This window comes from Crocuta crocuta, unplaced genomic scaffold (genome assembly GCF_008692635.1).
Source record: "Crocuta crocuta isolate KB4526 unplaced genomic scaffold, BGI_CrCroc_1.0 scaffold24, whole genome shotgun sequence".
In the NCBI taxonomy this organism is placed as follows: Eukaryota; Metazoa; Chordata; class Mammalia; order Carnivora; family Hyaenidae; genus Crocuta; species Crocuta crocuta.
Window position 1 is genome coordinate 12,266,541 of NW_027530974.1, and position 19,398 is coordinate 12,285,938.

The following is a 19,398-nucleotide window of genomic DNA, read 5'->3' on the forward strand; positions in this document are numbered from 1 at the left end:
CCGAAGCAGGCTCCAGGCTCTGAGCTGTCAGCACAGAGCCGTACACAGTGCTCAAACTCATGAACCATGAGATCATGACCTGAGCTGAAGTCAGATGTTTAACCAACTGAGCCACTGAGGCGCCCCTGAAGAATTCTTATCTAGTGGCTTTTTGATGTAACTGATATGTGTAAATACAACTCTCTGAAGTAGAAAGCAGAACTTGAGAGGTATTATTTAGGCAAGATAGCCAAGGAAAAAGTAAAAGGATTCTGATACTTGTGGGTGGCAAGTTTATGTATGCTTGGAGTAAGACGATTTGTTATAGAAGGAATGACAGAAAAGAATATTCAGGAGTGAGAATCTTTTCTTAAAAAGTGAATTTCAAAAATAGTTATGAACTTAGAGATGAATATCAGTTTCATATGTATCTTTACATAACAATCACTGAACATTACGAGGGCCGCCATGGTCCCTCCCACTCCCCTTCTCCCCAAATTAAACTTTTATCACAAATGCCCATGTGTCTCATCTGGATAAATGTTTGAAAAAGAGGGGCGCCTGGGTGGCTTAGTTAAGCGTGCGACTTTCGCTTAGGTCATGATCTCGCGGTTCTGGGTTCGAGCCCCGTGTCGGGCTCTGTGCTGACTGCCAGCTCAGAGCCTGGAGCCTGTTTCAGTCTGTGACTCCCTCTCTCTCTGACCCTCCCCTGCTCACGCGTCTCTCTCTCTCTCTCTCTCCAAAAAATAAAACATTAAAAAAAAAAAGAAAAAGAAATCCAGGAGTTAGAGTTGGTGAGGATTCTGGGAAGACAGCAAGGTAAAGTGCTTCACTGTCCTGCGGTCCTCAGCTCTGCTCTGCCTCTCCTGAGCCAGACCGACTCCCGGAGCCAACAGAGCCCACTATGCAGGTGAAGCCCTGAGCTCTGTGGAAGTTGAGGGTGACAGGGAATGGGTGGGGGCTTTCTTCTTGGGCTGGGCTGGGCTGGCAATAAAGGTGGGCATCTGATACGTCCTGGGGGAGGATCAGAATGCATCAGATACTATGTAGAGCTCGGTCTGCAAAGGTGGAGGACTCCTGGGCAGAAAATCAAAGCCCTCCCCCTTGGTGCCTCGGCAGGGCCCTGGCGCCTGCCTGCTGTTGCACCGCTGCAGGAATCACTCTTACAGGAGCAGAGAGCACTGTGCTCCCACTACTTCTGCAAGTGCAGTCATGCGGGTCCCCCAACAATCAGACCTGAGCCCAAGTGATACAATAAAGAGAAATAATGGCACCACAGCCAATGAGAAGACAGTCCATGAGAACAGATAGAACACGTGGTTAATGTGATAGAGCAGTGACTGGAGACGGATGACAGTCCGACAAAAAATAGTTAAGAATACATAAGGAGATTTAAATGCAGCATAAAAAGCCCCTGTAGAGAGGAAATGCATGAATTTCCAATCGGACTTTTCAGTAAATGAATTAAAGGAGGTGCTGATAATTTGTGAGGCTTGAATTAGTACCCTGGTCAGTTAAGCAGAAGAATCCAAAAGCACAGAACAAAAATATGAAGGGATGGAAATCACAGGAGAAAATAGATCTAGGAAATACAATGTGTGAGTAACAGGAAAGCCAGAAGGAGGAGAAGGAACAGAGGGAGGAAAAGCAATAATTAAATAAAAGAAACAATTTTTCTGAGCTTAAATATCAAGACTGGAGTGTATAAATAAAATTAACTATTTTTGAGAGAGAGCACGAGTGAGGGAAAGACAGAGACACAGAACCCAAAGCAGGCTCCAGGCTCTGAGCTGTCAGCACAGAAGCTGACGTGGGGCTTGAACTCACGAACTGCAAGATCATGACCTGAACTGAAGTCAGACGCTTAAACAGCTGAGCCACCCAGGCGCCCCTGGAGTCTAAATTCAAATGGCTCATCTAGTTCCAGGCAAGATTTGTGAAAAAGACATCTCTGTATATATTGGGAAAGTGCTTGAACTCGTAAGAATAAAAAGCAAAATCTTAGAAGTTTCCAGACAGAACAAATTAACTACCATGAAGTATCAGACTAGCCCCGGATTTCTCCTGTATGACACAGAGCACTTAGAGACAGTAGAGTAACTTCCAGAGACAAAAAGCTAATAGGCTGAAAGCCACATATATACCCAAGCTGCCATTTCCCTGTCAGGGTAAAAGAAATTTGCTGCTCTGTAGGAACTCAGAGATGCCATCACCCATTGTCTGACAAAAATAATCAGGAAACCATATCAAACAAACGGTATCTACAAAAGTTCAACAGAAACACCTCAAGGTGAGGAGAGATACTAGCAGAGGAAATTTTTCTAAATTAACTAACTGAAGTGGGAAGGAAAGAATAGATTGGAATAGATGGAATAGACTGGAATGGATGGCAGTCTACATTCAATGAAAATGCACTAAAATTTCTCCATTAGACATTTGATATTGTTTAGACTAAGGTGATCAGCAAAATGCAGTTATCTGGTGTTTATAAAAAATACTTGAAACAAAGTGAGAGATAGTGAAAATAAGAGGATGAACAAAGATCCCATGCAAATACAGAGTCAGAAACCAGCAATTTGAGATTTAGACAGGTAGTATTTAAGTGAAAGGCATAAATAAAGACATTACATAACAATTTAAAAAGGACACAGTTGATGAGGGAGGTAAATAAACCTGTATGTATAGAATAACATAGCCCCTAAATCCGTAAAGTAAAATTATTAGAAATGCAAATACAGTTATGGTGAGGAATTTAATAAACATCTCTTGCTTGTCTCAACCTGTGTTAACCTTGTATAGAACCCTAAGATGGAGAAATTAAATAAATAAAAAAGTTGGATTTAATGGATGTGTGACACCTTACATCCCTTCAATACAGAATACTTGTTTCTGAATCAAATACAAAACTTGATCATATACTTGACCACAAAGAAGACTGTAGCAAATTCAAAAAGAATATTACTGATCAACCCAGTAATATTAGAAATAAATAACAGAAGGTTGTAAAAAGACCCTTTACTGTTTGAAAATTTAAAAACATTCTTTGTAACCTTAGCATCAAAGGAGAAAGCAAAAGTCAATTTACAAGATATCTAGATATCCGTCAAAGGAGCACAATTTATTCCGAAAGCCTTGGGATAGAGTGAAAGCTGTAGCTGGTGGAAATTTTACAGCCTTTAGATGTTTTCATTATTTAGGAATAAAGACAAGTTGTACCCTTATTATAAAGTGAGAAAAAAGAATGACAAAACAAACTAAAACATTAGAGGGAATAATAAAGATAAAAGCTGAAGCTCATAAAACAAAAAATAACATAAAGGACAAATGCATTTTATAGTTCTTTGAAACAGCAAGATAGATACAAAGACTTATGTGTTTGATTAGGAAATAAAGAGTAAAAAAATTACAAGACCAGAAATGAGAACAAAGGCGTAATCAGAGAGGCAGGAAGAATCAAAAGAGATAGCAAAGAGAACGGTATTCAACGCTATGGCAACGAACTTGAAAAACCAGAAGAAATAGGTTATTTCCTTGCCAAATATAAATGTCCAAATTTGGAAGAAAATAAAATTAGGATTGTATCTTATACCGTACGTAAAACTGAAAAGAAGTTAAAAATAAAGTGAGACAAACTTCGTAGGAAAATAACCACATGTATAATATTAGGAACCACATTAAGATTGGAGACCTAGAAGCTATAAGAGAGAGGATGAACAAATGACTGTCCAAAGAGTCAAATATTTTGCATTTTAAAACCTATTAGGCAAAGCCAGTAAATTGTAAAATTTGAGGAAGCGTTTGCAGTACAGAGGACAGAGTTTCACATGCCTCATGACAAGCAATGTTTACAAATGGACTAGAAATGCCCAACAATCCAATGGAAAAATAAGCAAAAAATTGGAAGATGTAGTTCAGAGAGGAGCAAACACAGAAAGACAACAGGTGAGATGGCACTCAGACCCAAATCATGATCTGTCACCACTAAAGACGGGCAAAAATTTGAAGTCCAGTAACCTCTCTTGCTGGTGTGGGGAAAAGTACTCCTGTTACTACTGGTTGACATACGTGCTACACTCCTGTTGGAGAGCAGGCTGGCAACATATGTTAGGGGTAATGTCTGTTCGACTCAGGGATTCCAGTCCTTTTCTCTTAAAGGAATGAAAACACCCGGATGTAAGGATGCGTATCACGAGGTTGTGTTCCGCCGAAATCTTTTGTGTTGGGGGAAAATGGAGATCGATGAATGTCTACCAGGAGAGAAGTGGTTGGCTGGATTACAGTGTATCCAAATGATGAAATATGCATTCATTACAAAAGGAATTTAAGGCTCTCATCAGTTGAATTGAGAACTTTTCATGAGCCATGTTGAATGCGAAAAGCAAGATGCAGAAAAGTGGGTATTAAATAGTCGTCGAAAAGACAATGGAAAACATGGTGGTTGTGCGTGCCTTTCTAATTATACGTACATGGTTAAATATGTGTACATGGAAATATATATGGAAGAAACATACCAGATAGTAAATTTGTGTTTCTGGAGGGAGAAGAAGGTGGCATTGAGGCTAATGTGGATGAAGGGAGTAAAGAGGAGAAATTAACCAAATACAAAAGAACACACACAAACACACACACACACACAGGCTACTAATAAACGATATTTCTAATGACCTTTGCATATTTAGTAAATTTAAGTCTGTATCCATGGGCATGTTTGCACATATGCACAATTGAAAGCTTAAAAGTCCGCGTATTCAATTTTACAAATTATTTATCATTTCTGTACTACTCAGGAGGAACTTCGATCTAAAAACATAATAAATTCTCAAATCAAATACAGCATGGTAATTGTGTCCAGGGCTCTTGGAGTTGTAAGTAGCAGAAATCCAACCAAAACACCAGCATAAGCAAAAAAGGGAATTCATTGGCTCATGGCAGCTTTTGCCCGGGCCCGTTCAGCGGTCTGTCTGCATTTTGCCTCTGCCTGGATCTCTACCTTCTGCTTTCTTGTATTTCTCTTTTTAGTCTTGGCTTTATTCTCCCCCTGGATGGCATGACAGTTCCTTGAAACATCTTTTTCTGGTCCCTGCGCCTTCCCGTGGCCTTCTGGGTTACAAAGCCACACCTTCGCACAGAAGGGAGACAGCGTGGTCAGTAGACTGTGCAAACACAGTCACGTGGTTTGAGTGCACGGGGAGCACTTCCCCACAGAAGCAGTGGCCTTAAGGGGAGCAGTTCATTTGTAAAGGAGGAAACCAAAAGATCCTAGGTAAACGGAAACCACAGGTGTCCGCTGGAGGGTCTGCCTCAAATAGAAGCAAAATTTGCATCTTTAATATCAAAGGAATTGAGTAGTGGAGGAAGTGAACTTGAGTCAAACTGCAAGTACCATCCATTTAGGGCAGTGCAAATAAACATTCATCTGATAGCGCCAAGATTTATAGTAGGTAATTATATATGTGGATGATCTTACCCCAGATGATTTATAAAAGGATTAAAGACTGTTAAGTGGTTAATAAAGAATATCAACCTCATATATTTAAATATGTATTTTTCTAGGAACAGAAAACCTTTTCCCAGCTTTATTGAAATGCAGTCGACCTACACCATTGTGTAAGTTTAAGGTGTAACCGTGATCTGATATGCGTACATGTTGCAAAATGTTTACCACAGTAACATTAGTTTAAAACATCTATCATCTCACATGATTATGTGTATTTATTTTTGAGGCAGTTTTGGTATGCCAGATTCCCTCCCCCGTGCCTGTTCAGACAGACTTTTAGCAATGGTTCTCATCAAGGAATGCACCAGACCAGCTTGTCTTAAAAGTTTCCATTCATTTCATTATTGGCTTACAGCAGTGCCTGGATATTTAGGTGGTAAATAAGCAATGTTTCAATTTTGTAGAAAAGCAAGAAATGGAATTACAGATCACAGAGGGTAAGATGATAAGTTGGCCTAAAATAACTACTGACAGAAAAATCCAGGCTATTAAAAATAGCAAAAGTTAGGGGCACCTGGGTGGCTTAGTCGGTTAAGTGTCCGACTTTAGTTTAGGTCATGATCTCGCTGTTCGTGGGTTCGAGCCCCGCGTCGGGCTCTGTGCTGACTGCCAGCTCAGAGCCTGGAGCCTGTTTCAGTCTGTGACTCCCTCTCTCTCTGACCCTCCCCTGCTCACGCTGTCTCTCTCTCTCCTAGAAATAAATAAAACATTAAAAAAAATTAAATAGCAAAAGTATTCAGCCAAATTATTTCCTTTCCCTTCCCTTCCCCTCTCTCTCCTCTCTCCACTTCTTACTTCTTACCGTGAAAGATAACACCAGTACAGAAAAAACATATTGCCCAATGGTATGTCACCAACCGATCATTCCTGAGAGAACCCAGAGTGCTGTCAGCCTATCAGCTGAAGCAGGCTCCAGGCTCCGAGCTGTCAGCACAGAGCCCAACGTGGGGCTTGAACCCACAAACCGTGAGATCACGGCCTGAGCCAAAGCTGGACGCTCAACTGACTGAGCCACCCAGGCACCCCAATTCCTGGCTTTTTTTAGCTTTACCACCTAAACTTGCATCGGCGCAGCTTAGCTTTGCCTGTTTTTGGTTTTGTGTTTGTTTTTTGTTTTTGAGCTTTCTAGAAATGGAGTCCTACGGTGTGTGCTCTTCTGGGTCTGACTTCGGTCACTGTGCATCATGATCGTTGCCCACAGCTCTTGTCAGGAGTGAGGGCAAGAGACCAAATAACTCAGATCCACGCAGCCCAATGAAATTCCAGGTTTTCGGTCATTAGTTGAGTCCTTTGAGAGATCCTAGAGTCACAATGAGACAGATGAAGTATTTACTTTTTTTTTTAATTTTTTTAATGTTTTTATTTATTTCTAGGAGAGAGAGAGAGAGACAGCGTGAGCAGGGGAGGGTCAGAGAGAGAGAGGGAGACACAGACTCTGAAACAGGCTCCGGGCTCTGAGCTGGCCGTCAGCATAGAGCCCGACGCGGGGCTCGAACCCACGAACCGTGAGATCATGACCGAAGCGAAAGTCGGACGCTCAACCGACTAAGCCACCCAGGCGCCACATTTACTTTTAAGACCTCTAGCAGATCACCGCCGCGCCTTCCTGATAGGAACGCTCGCTGTGCTGCTTTATGCCATTCCAGGAAGAAACGCTTGTCCTGGCCACATTTCTGGGGATGCCACTCAAGGCTGTTGGCCAGCCCTGCCCAGAAGGGCCTCTCTCAGAGGCAGGACTTGAAGGGTTTCCACTGGCGAGCATGGGTTTGCTACAGATGGCCTTAGAACTGATGTAGATGTTTCTTTGATTGGATATTCCAACATCTAGTATTTTCTCTGTGTGTTACCAAAGCCCCCGATGTGAAGTTTTATAAAGAACATTACTGTCACATAACACTATGTCTCAACACATTTGAAGGTCCGACAGAATGTTTCTGTGGAAACAGGAAAGCTTGGTTCTTTTTTTTTTTTAATGTTTTATTCATTTCTAGGAGAGAGAGAGAGAGAGACAGCGTGAGCAGGGGAGGGTCAGAGAGAGAGGGAGTCACAGACTGAAACAGGCTCCAGGCTCTGAGCCGGCAGTCAGCACAGAGCCCGACACGGGGCTCGAACCCACGAACCATGAGATCATGACCCAAGCGAAAGTCGGACGCTCAACCGACTAAGCCACCCAGGCGCCCCAGGAAAGCTTGGTTTCAAATCATAGCTCCCAGTTATCAAACAAATGATTTATGTTTGCAAAAGTATAAACTAGAAATCGTGGCTGGCCCCGCACAGAGCGTTCCTGCTCCTCTTCAAATGGCTGGGAACGTGGTACAGAAAGTATTAACGGGACGAGCCGCTCGTCAAATGCTGACTTTTCACATCCACATACGCCCCTTGTTGATATCACTAGATAGATGCACAGCCTAGCTTTCTATGCCTGTAGACGTAATTCTGCTAATTTATCCTCGCTGAGTATTTCCCTTGCTCTTTTCCAGATGTCTCTGTGTACATGTTTACATACTGCCTTTTCCTTTTTCACACACCTTCGCACACGTCAGTCCTTTCGATGGTGATGGAGGCAGTCACTGCTGTGAATTCCACTCGTTATTCGTTTCTGTCCATCTGGGTTTGCAAAGGCGTTAAGGCCGAGTGGGAGGGCAGCTGCACAGAGAACCGAATGTGCTCCATTGGGATGGGCCTTAGGTCTGTGCATGGCCACAGGGGAGGCCTGGCGAGGGGAAGCCGTCCAGGAAGCGGACCTGCCTGGTGCCGGGGCCCGTTCTGTGAAGGTGGCAAGGACTGGGTATAGTGACAGGGATATAGAATATCTTTGTGGCCCTTGACTCTCTTCCTGGAGACAGGTGTTCATCTCACAGGAGACTAAGAAGCCAGCTTTGTAGGATTATGGGCAAGATACAGTCACATTTTGTGACCACATGGGCACATGCTTCAGGACCAGGAATGAAGAAAACATTGAGGGCACATGGAAAGAAAGAGCACAGAAGAGATGATGTCTGTGTCTGTAGGTCTGTTTTTTGTGTGTAAGAGTAGATATACAGAGATTGACTCATGATGGCAGATTCACATACAATAAATTCTATTAAAAAGAAAACATAAAAAACCCAGGGTGCCTGGGTGGCTCAGTAAGTTAAGTGCCCGACTTTAGTTCAGGTCCTGAACTCCTGGTCCGTGAGTTTGAGCCCCACATCGGGCTCTGTGCTGACAGCTCAGAGCCTGGAGCCTGCATCGAATTCTGTGTCTCATTCTCGCTCTCTGTCCCTCCCCCAGGTGCTCTGTCTCTCAAAAATAAGTAAGTGTAAAAAATAAAAAATAACAAAATAACAAAAAAGAGAAAAACCCTATCTCCGTGTTTTGGTTGACAGTGGAGATTCTGTTTATGGAGTGACTTCCTTTCCCCACCATTACATCCTGTAACTGCTATCCATTATGCATTCTTGTATTATATGTAGTCAATTAACAAATTGGCTGAAGTCATAAAAGGGGAAGATAATATATATTCACAAGCGAGCTGTTCGTCCTTTCAAATATTTCAAGTTGAGCCACCTGTTGCCTCTTCTCTGTTAAGGGGAATGACCCACAGCGAAGTTAATCCTAGGAGACCTGTGCTGGGCTTCCTATAGCTCCTGCGGCAGCCTTCCGCCCCTGGGCTCAGAAGGGTGCTCGGAAGTTCAAATACATTTTGAGATTTTTCCCAAGCAAAACATAGTAAGACCAATCTCTTACCAGAAAAGTCGTGGACATCAAAGCCAAATACTGGTGACATGGAGACGGCCCGTAGTTCAGCCCCCTTTGTGAGTGCTCATAACTGAGGACTGACTGAGCACGTGAACGCGAGCCTCAGCCTTCTGTCCAAAGCCAAGAACAGCACCTGAGGGCCGAGGTCAAGTTCTGTTGACTGTCTTCTGCTTCCTGTTCACTGCAGAAACAGGGTTTACATGGAATGAAGTGGGCGAGTTAGGGAATTTCAAGTACTTCTTCCTCTCAGCCATGCATGCACGATTCTCTTGCTTAGAGATGCAACTGTGCGCGTATTGTATTTACCTCTCTCTATTTTAAATGTTTGCTTACTTTTTAGAGAGAGAGCAGGGGCGTGAGAGGGGAAGGGACAGAGAGAGAGAGAGGGAAACAATCCCAAGCAGCCTCCGTGCTATCAGTGTAGAGCCGGACGTGGGGTCTCGAACTCAAGAACCATGAGATCATGACCTGAGCTGAAATCGAGAGTCCGATGCCTGCCCTCTGAGCCACCCAGGGATCCCTGTGTTTACTTCTCTTTGTTGAGAGTTAGGTTTGGCTTGTTTGCTTGTCAGTTGTCACCTGCGTGTTCTTCCCAAAGTAAATTTATCCTTAAGGCTTACCTCCTTTTGTGTGTATTCCTAAGCACTGCTGAGGGTATTTAAAGGACTGGCATTTACCCTATTGATACCCTGAATTGATCAGTCTAAACTGAATGGAATTTGATTGCAAATGTATCTGTTTCTGATACATGTCCCATGCTGCTTTCAAAGGGGCCAGAAATGTTATGAGTTTCAGAGAGAAACTCTCTGTGTCTAGTCCAAATCGCGGTGCTCTAGAATGTACTTAAACCAGTAGGAATCTGGATTCCTTCTTTACTATCACATGTGTGGACAGAGAGAGAGCTAAGCCTGGAGATAACAGTTTCCTGACCTGGGGCAGAAATGTGGGAAGAGACGAAGGGGCTCTGACCTTTAAATCTATGGCTTCTAGCCACTGGAGCTCAGAAAATTCCATAAGGCACTTTTCAGTGAAAACTGTTCACTATATTAGAATCTCTTTTTTCCTTTGCAGACCCTTCCTGTGGCCTTTTTAAATATGTGTTTGAGACACAGTGAACGTAGAAGCTGAAAATGCCTGGAAACTTTTGGGTTTCTGTCCCTCCTTTTCATGCCCTTTTGCACCACTGCCTGATTTGGATGATGTGATACTCAGAGGGACACCTTCATCGAAGTCGCCCTTCAGCGAGGCACCTCTGGCCAAAGACCGTCTGCACGATTCAAGATGGCCGGCCAGCCGCCAGACGGTGGGGCAGAGTCTCAGGTCCCTGACGAGCTCGAGTGTAAGATCTGCTACAATCGGTACAATCTGAAGCAGAGGAAACCCAAAGTGCTGGAGTGCTGTCACAGGGTCTGTGCCAAATGCCTCTACAAGATCATAGACTTTGGGGACTCCCCCCAAGGCATCATTGTCTGTCCTTTCTGCAGGTTTGAGACCTGCCTGCCCGACGATGAAGTCAGTAGCCTGCCAGATGACAACAACATCCTGGTGAACTTGACTTGCGGAGGCAAAGGCAAGAAGTGCCTCCCAGAAAACCCTACTGAGCTGCTGCTGACCCCGAAGCGGCTGGCGTCTCTCGTCAGCCCTTCTCACACTTCCTCCAACTGCCTGGTCATAACCATCATGGAGGTGCAGAGAGAGAGCTCCCCATCCCTGAGCTCCACTCCTGTGGTAGAGTTTTACCGGCCTGCAAGTTTTGACTCTGTCACCACTGTGTCCCACAACTGGACCGTGTGGAATTGTACATCCCTGCTGTTTCAGACATCCATCCGGGTGCTGGTTTGGCTGCTAGGCTTGCTCTACTTCAGCTCCTTACCCCTTGGGATCTACTTACTCGTGTCTAAGAAAGTCACCCTTGGGGTCGTCTTTGTCAGCCTCGTCCCTTCGAGCCTCGTTATTCTCATGGTGTACGGTTTTTGCCAGTGCGTTTGTCACGAGTTTCTAGACTGTATGGCATCTTCTTCTTAACCCGTATGCAAACTAAGAAATCTGACACACATTGCCGTCTTTCAAGTTGGGTAATTTATCATTTAATTATTTTATATTCTCTGTGAATAGTGTCCGTGACGTTAACAAAGCCATTGGCCGAATGTTTGTGGTCTCTTTTCCATCAAAATTTGGATTCCATTGGTTTTTCTGTATGACGGACATAAATGTGTTCGTTTCTACTTAGCTGTCGGCAGAGACACAGAAATGTATGAGTTAAGCCTTCCTAGAGCGCTTCTTTGGAATCCTCCCACAGAAAGGGCAAGACGTCCCCCAGCCAGGCTAGACAGGGCTCAGGGGCGAGGTGTTGGGCTGTAGTATGGTCTTTGTGGACGTTTACAGATGAACGGATTTCTCTTGTAATCCTCAATAGTCTGTGGTGGAGGGTAGACACGAGAGGAAGGCCGTTCCAAGACACAGCCACTTAAAAGTGTGACACCCCCTGCTCCCCCCACCCCCTCCCACACCTGGTTGTCAACACTTCCCAGAATCCTCCTCAGGCGTTTCCTCTCTGAAGTTAACGCCACTACCTGTGGTCTGCTGCCCCAGGGAGGGGCTCGTTCCCTCCACACAGAGGAGGAAATTACTCTTTGCCAAGAGGAAATGGGCCTCGTGCTCTTGTGTGGTTTCAATTAATTACCTGTTTTGCCACATTACTGAAGAGAAACTAAACCCACCGTGGACTCTGCATCGCAGCACACTTCATGACAGAACATGGCGGCTTGTCTTTGAGACACGCCCTTTCCTCCACATTTATTTTCCTCTCACCTCAGTCTTCTTGGAAGTTCTCGCAGCCCACTTATTGTTCAGGGAAACCTTTGGTGGGGTCTTTCCCTAAAACATTTTAGTTGAGTTTTGTCTTGTCTACCGTCGTGTTCAATGAGCCCTACCCTACACCCAGAATGAGGTTCCACTTTTCCCCATTGTATTTCACATTCCAGTGTGGATTCTGGAACTTGATCCTCTAACAGTTTGGGGTAGATTGTGACAGTGGAAGCCCAGAAACAATTGTTGAGATGCTCTAGCTCACGGTTTGAGGTGCTGAGGACCGATGTATGTTGCTGTACTGTACTGAATCGTGACCCAGACATGGTGGTTTAGGCTCATGTGCAGTAGGCCAGGCAAAGAGACGGGCCAGAAACGCGCAGAGCCAGTGCAAAGCTCGCGAGGACCCTCCCAGGAATTAAGAAGGAAATGACAGAGCATCACTTGACGTACTGCTTTTCTTGTCGCTAGTCCATTTTAGAACGGATTCAAGTTCTTACATGATTTATTTCAAACAAAGGCATAAGCTGTGCGACTTGCATTCATGTGATGTAGGGGAAGTTGAATGTATATATTTATGAGAAGAAATTGTTGAGCAGATTTTAGGTGTGAGGAAATAGAATGTCCACAGAAACTAGGCCAAATGTTTAAAAAAAACTAAACAAAACAAAACTCTTCAGCTCCTAAAACCCGTTACTGATGATTAACATTAAAATATTTATTACTCTTAGAAAAGGGCATTACTAAGACTATTTCAAATTGTTGCTGATGAAACATGCGTTGTGTGACAGTTACAGTGGGTCACTCCACATCTCCTAATCCGGGAAGAGTTGATGCTTATTTTTAGAATAGTAGTTCGATTTTAATCATATAACTATTGACTTTGAGAATATGTACACCCAAGGTGAGTATGCGTGGAAAGCATACGAGAGGTGTGTGGCCCAATGAATTGGAGCCCCAAGTTGTAGCTCAATACATTTATAATTTCATAAAACCTAGTTTAGATAGCATTGTGAATGCAGTTTCTGAAAACCCATTTTTACTTAGAGTAAATCTAATGTTTAGGAGGTGTTTTGTGGTTCGGATTTATATATTTATAAGGTTCTTTTTGTAAAAAAAAAATGTTCATTCTGTCTGAAATGTACCATCAAATAAATTGGTGAGTAATAATGACGAGATTTCTAGAAAGCTCTGGATGTGTGTACTTTGTATTTTGCTTATTTGTATAATGTCTGCAGTGCTAAATTTGTGTTTCTTTGTATATTGTGATAGTCTTCTTTTTAGTTGCTGGTAACTGCATTTGGTTCTAAAGAGTTTTAAATGTAAGACAGCAAAATCTCTTCATGGTGTTGAATGAAAATAGGACAATGCTTCAATGTTTTATCCACTGTGATAATATTTTGTTTGTCCATTAAATTGTTAATGTCTCCACACCAGAAGTGTGATTTCTCTGACTCATGGTTGAGACTCAGTTATTACTTTGAACTTCTGGTAATGTTAATCTTTGCAAACCTGAGCTTTCGGAAACACGGATGAAGCTAGTGCCTTCATCCTACGTGTAAAGATTTCAGAACTTTCCCACAAAGCTGATCTAACCTGTCCCACCTCTAAAAAGCCTTCTAGTTAAAAGAAAATGGACCAAACCCAAAATAAAAAACCAATCAGGGAAGGAAATTCAGGAAGCTGAAACAAAACCATTATCTTTTTTTGATAAATAATTTTTTTGGTTTTAATGTGGTGGATTAATTTTCCAGAATCGCTGGTCAGCAGAACCGTGTCCATTTTTGTGGGGGAATAGCTAGCCTTCTGTGATCTGGGCAGAGTTTTAGAATGACCTGATCTTTAGCTATGGCCTTCATTAGGCAAAGTGGAAATCATGTGGGGATACATAATGGTTCCGTGTTTACGTTAGTTAGTGAGTTGGCACCACATGTTAATCAACAGCGATGGTTCCCTTCACTTCTGAAATTTTTGCACAAATAAGGATTCCGGTTAAGGAAATGCATTACCTGTGCTAGTCATAACTTAGGCGAGCCAGGCTTACCTGCCCAGAGGCCCACAAGTGATGAGTATTTGCCTGGTTTTAAATGGACACCCTGACTTTGAAGACGGCAATCCTGATACGCCATCCAGGTCGACTCAGAAGCCAAAGGAATCCCGTACTGATAGATAAACTGATATCGCAGTATTGGTGCCATGTCTTCGAGTCCCGGAGTATAGAAGATGTGGGAAGGCGTTAACCTGAGTGTCATTGGAGCACGCTACAATCCTCCCTGTTTCTGCATTTTTTTTGAGGCTTGTTCTTTTTTTTCCCCACTCTTCTTGGAAAAGAAAAAAAAATACTTGCCTTAGTTCTTTTTTTAAAAAAATTTTAATGTTTATTTTGAGAGAGAGAGTACAAGTAGGGGAGGAGCAGAGAGGGAGGGAGACACAGAATCTGAAGCAGGCTCCAGGCTCTGAGCTGTCAGCACAGAGCCCGACGCGGGGCTCGAACCCACGAACTGTGAGATCATGACCTGAGCCGAAGTCGGACGCTTAACTGACTGAGGCACCCTGGTGCCCCAGATACTTGTCTTAGTTCTTTTGCAACGCCGCAGAAGCAGCACAGACTATTCTAGAGCTTTCCTGAAAACCAATGGGAGGCTTGGTTATAGGTAAGATCTCTGAAAAAGGTTCACTATTTGCTCTGGAAGCTTGAGTCCAGTGTATTTTCCACATCTCTGCCCATTTGTTAGATGTTTACTTCTCGTGACCTCACTTTATGAACTTTTGCTCTTCTACGAGGACCTCGAGGCTTCATGTTGGGTCTCCCCTGACAGGTTTACTTTTGTGTAAAAGATCTTTTTTTTTTTAAAGAAGAATGTGCATAGCTGGATGTTGGAATTTGCATAAATTCCTAGTGACTCCTGGAGGCAATACAAATTCAAGTCAGTTCCTTATATCCTGTAAATTTGTGGTATAATCCAGATCTCAACTAAATGTACTCAGTATACAAATATTTATGGTTTTTAGGGGTGCCTGGGTGGCTCTTTTTGTTAAGGGCCAGACTTTGGCTCAGTCGTGATCTCATAATTCGTGGGTTCTAGCCCTGTGTCTGGCTTCTAGCTGATAGCACGGAGTCTGCTTGGGACTCCATCTCCCTCTGCCTCTCTCCCTCTCTCCCTCTCCCCGCCTCCCCCACTATTTTCTCTCTCAAAATAAATAAACTTAAAAAACCCAAAAACCCAGATATTTATGGGTTTTGACATGAAGGTGCTTTAAGCTTAGTGATTAAAAAAAAAATCAAACAAATTATGCCCTGCACACTGTGTATTCTAAGTAGGGGTATGTGGTCATGTATTTTTTTTTTTAAAGTGCTTGAAGCTTGACTTAACGAAAACCTTCCATTACCTGGGACAATTACTCTACAACCATTCTGAATTAGCCAGGAATTTATTGGATTTGCACCCTATTAACATTTTCCCTTTATGCTGAGATGGTGGGAATTTTATAAGAGGAAAGAACGTGCTCTGACTTAGTAGGTCCATTTGGATCTTGGGTTTCCCATGAAGTTCAGTGCTTTAGGTAAGAAAGTTTTGTTCAGCCATTCAGATCCATTTGCCACAGACAAGTGGTCTGGCCGGAAGACACACATTTGAGTCTTTGGCATTTCAATGGCAATTGAAGCTAATGAAGTAGGGAAGTGGAGAGCAGGAAGGAGCAGAGGTCAAGGTTGAGCTCTCTGAAGTTCTAACTGAATGATCCATAGAGGAGCCGGCAAAGGGATTGCATTGGTACAGCCAGAGCCTGAGGAAAGAGAGGTACAGATTAATTGTGATTTTTATTATTTTTTAATTTATTTTGAGAGAAAGTGTGAGTGGTAGAGGGCCAGAGAGAGAAGGGGAGAGGGAGAATCCCAAGCAGGCTCTACACTGCCAGTATGAGCCCAATGTGGGGCTTGAACTCACAAGCTGTGAGATCAGGATCTGAGCCAAAGTCAGATGCTTAACTAACTGAGCCACCCAGGTGCCCCTTTTTAATTTTAATTTTTTAAGTTTATTTATTTAGAGAGAGACAATGAGTGAGCAAGTACAGGGGGTTGGGGGACAGAGAGAGACACATCATGGCCAGTGCAGAGCCTGATGTGGGGCTTGAACTCACAATGGCAAGATCATGACTGAGCTGAAGTCAGATGCTTAACCGACTGAGTCACCCAGCTGCCCCAGTGAAGATAACTTTATTAACAAAAGGCTCGTCCAGTTTTTCTCATGAAGAAAAAACTCAGAGAATTGCCTAATTGTCACTGGACCACTTACCACTTTGAGTCCGCACTTAACCTTTTGCCGTCTTTGTTTTTTCTCTCTCCCCTAAAAATAAGAGACTTCCTCTAATTTGACTAAGCTATCATCATTCTAAGACAATTAAAAATACTTCTCTAATCATTTATGCAGTCTCGTCAAATTTTCCTATTCCCAAAATATCTTTTATAGCTCAAAGCACAACACGCAAGCTGGTGGCTAATCAAGATTCATGCATTGCATTTGGTTACTATGTATTTTATTCTCTTTTATGCTGGAATGGTCAACCCACTTTGTTTTCCCTTGACATTGAAGACTTGAAGAAAGAAGGCCCATTATTTTGTCAATATCCCACCTTCTGGATGTCAGCTTCCTCGTAGTGGTGAGGAAACAGAAATGCTTCTTGTATCACTTGTATTTTGGGTAAACTTAAAGTTAGGTATAGAATTTTGATTGCATTCAGATTTGGGGCAAGCAGTCTTCTGAGATGGTCCTGTGTCCCTGGTATTGAGTCACACCGGGAGGCGCGATTGAAAGTTGGCTCTCCGTTTCAAGTGCCTTCTGATCCCTCAGCTAAGGTGGTGACATCCAGGTCTGTCCATTTCCCCTGTGCAATCAGCAAGTCATCTACGAGGGGATATTTGAACACCATGCAAATATCATCTTACTTGACAGTTTGTTCTGGATCATCTTAGCATCCAGTGAGGATCCTTGCTTAAATCAGTTATTTTATTTCCCCAAGATTTGGAACGTGTTACTTGGTGAGAATGGATTTCCCACTCACTGGAAGATTTCAGGAGAGAGGGGTCCAGGTTACCTATTGGCAAGGATGCTGTGGACAAGGTAGAATCATAGGAACCTATGCCTGTCTAAAGCTTCAGGGAATCTTTAGGTTGGAATGTGTCCTTACAGTCGTCAATTACTGAAGGAATAAACTGAAAAGGATAACATGTGTTCATCTCCTAGTGTACTTTCTATAATCTCAGAGAAGAAACTTGAATCTGTGAAATAACATTAAAAAATTTTTAAAGTCTATATATTTTTGAGAGAGTGAGCAGGGGAAGGGCAGAGAGAGAGAGGGAGATGCAGAATCCGAAGCAGGCTCCAGGCTCTGAGCTGTCAGTGCAGAGCCTGACTTGGGGCTTGAACACACAGACTGTGACATCATGACCTGAGCCAAAGTCAGATGCTTCACCGACTGAGCCACCCGGGCGCCCCAAGAAATAATGTTTTTTAAAACTTGTAAATAGTGTGCTTGGCTAGCTTCAAACCTTCAAAATACCATCTGCATATTTAACTACCCATCTGAAACACATTATTACTCTCTGGCTTAACCTACTTAACCAGCTCGCTGGTTATCTTTCCATCATGTGGGGCTACTTATCATTTCCCTGAAGACTGCCTATTCCTTTGCCTCAGTCTTTGTCAGATCTTCTTAAACATTTCACTTCAGACAGCTCTATTTTCTTGTTTTTTAAGTAATCCTCAGTTTATCTTCGAGTCATCCTGTTTGGCCAGCATAATCTCTCATTTATCATCTGACCATTTTCCCTCTTCTTTTGAGGAGAACTCTTCCATCTCGTCATTTTGGCTGTTTTCTATCTTTTACTTGTTTTGATAGCTTGTTATGTGCCCTGCACCTGTGAGCACTGCCATATTAAAAAGGGGTCACACACTGTCCAGGATCTGGCGTTTCAGGAAGTGTTTTTGAAGTGTGTTGAGTGCACCCTGTTGTTGTGTCTCTGGTTGCCTCATCTCCCTACTCAGAGTGCTGGTCTAGACCTTCCAAAGGTGTGCTTTGATTTGTTCATTGAAGTAACCCTGGAAAAAAATGGAAAAGGGGGTGGGGTGGACTGGAAGAAGCCTTATCCCATACAAAGAGAGAAATTAACAGGAGCAGGAAAAAAAAAAAAAGAGACGAGGCAAAGAATCAAAGAAACTGTAAGGCTTAATCCAGAGAGAGAGAGAGGAAAATACAGGAGGTACAGAAGATGTATAAAAGAATAATGCACGATTAAACAAACAACCAGAGCAGAGAAAGAAGAAAAAAGAAAAAATATATATGTAATAAGAATTGACCAAAGATCAAATCAGAAAATGTAAAACCACTGGACAGTTGTCTGTTGATGCCTGGGACCCGTGGCTGTGCTGGTCTGGAGGAGAGGCTCTCTGGTTAAGAGAAGTGTCAGTCTCGCTCCCTCACTCTCTTAGATACCAGGCACAGAGGGGCGGGGCTTGGTGTAAGCGGTCCTTCCTCCATTGCCCCCCCGGCCCCCCCCTCCCCGTTCCCTGAAGTCCCACTGTATTGGTGTTGGGGAGAAAAATGGTGACACCCCGGTCTCTCCTCCCCTGAAGTGGTGTCTGAAACCACTCTGTTTAGGCTGTCTTCACAGAGCACCCAGGTGGCTGGCCTGCCCTGCCCCACAGTCTCCTGGCCCCCTAGGCTCTTGGCTGGGATTCAAAACCCAATGTCTTAAAGGATCCCAGTCCAGAGGACCCGATTCTGGTGCCTGCAGCGTCTTTTGTCCTTGGAGCAGCACTATATACCCTCTTCCCAAACTCAACGATGGGGACTGCTCTCTCCCAGTCGCCCTTGAGGTCGCACTTTCTCCAGGTGCCTGGGGGATGGGGAGCCAGTCCAGGGGGCTGGTAGCGCCTGGGTGGCTCAGTCAGTTAAGCATCCGATTTTGGGTCAGGTCATGATCTCACAGTTTGTGAGTTTGAGCCCGGCATCGGGCTCTGTGCTGACAGCTCAGAGCCTGGAGCCTGCTTCATGTTCTCTGTCCCCCTCTCTCTCTGTCCCTCCCCTGCTTGTGCTCTGTCTCTCTCTCTCAAAAATAAACATTAAAATGACACTTTAGGTATGAAATGTTATTTTTAATGGTAAATAACATCATTAATCAACAAGTGAACATCTGATTTTGTTACCTCCTGGGCCGGAACCTCCTGCCCTCTTCCTTCTCTCCTGTTTTCTTTGATTTCTTTAATGCTATTTATGGAAGAACCTACTTCTCCTCACTGTCACCTTCCTTCACACTTCCTGCACGTGCTTCACACACACACACGTGCGCACACACATGTGCACGCACACACATA

The 19,398-nt window shown here is 43.5% G+C and overlaps 1 protein-coding gene across 1 annotated transcript; it reads left to right on the plus strand.

Annotated features, from left to right (window-relative positions):
- Positions 1-10,477: 10,477 nt before the first annotated feature.
- RNF182 (ring finger protein 182) lies at positions 10,478-13,458 on the plus strand. The gene has a single exon (XM_077769999.1). It carries the CDS (start codon positions 10,499-10,501, stop codon positions 11,240-11,242), a length of 744 nt encoding a protein of 247 aa, XP_077626125.1. The 5' UTR covers positions 10,478-10,498; the 3' UTR covers positions 11,243-13,458.
- The last annotated feature ends 5,940 nt before the right edge of the window (positions 13,459-19,398 follow it).

Coding starts and splice junctions, on each gene's coding strand:
- RNF182 (XM_077769999.1), top strand. CDS start 10,499: ATGGCCGGCCAGCCGCCAGACGGTGGGGCAGAGTCTCAGGTCCCTGAC.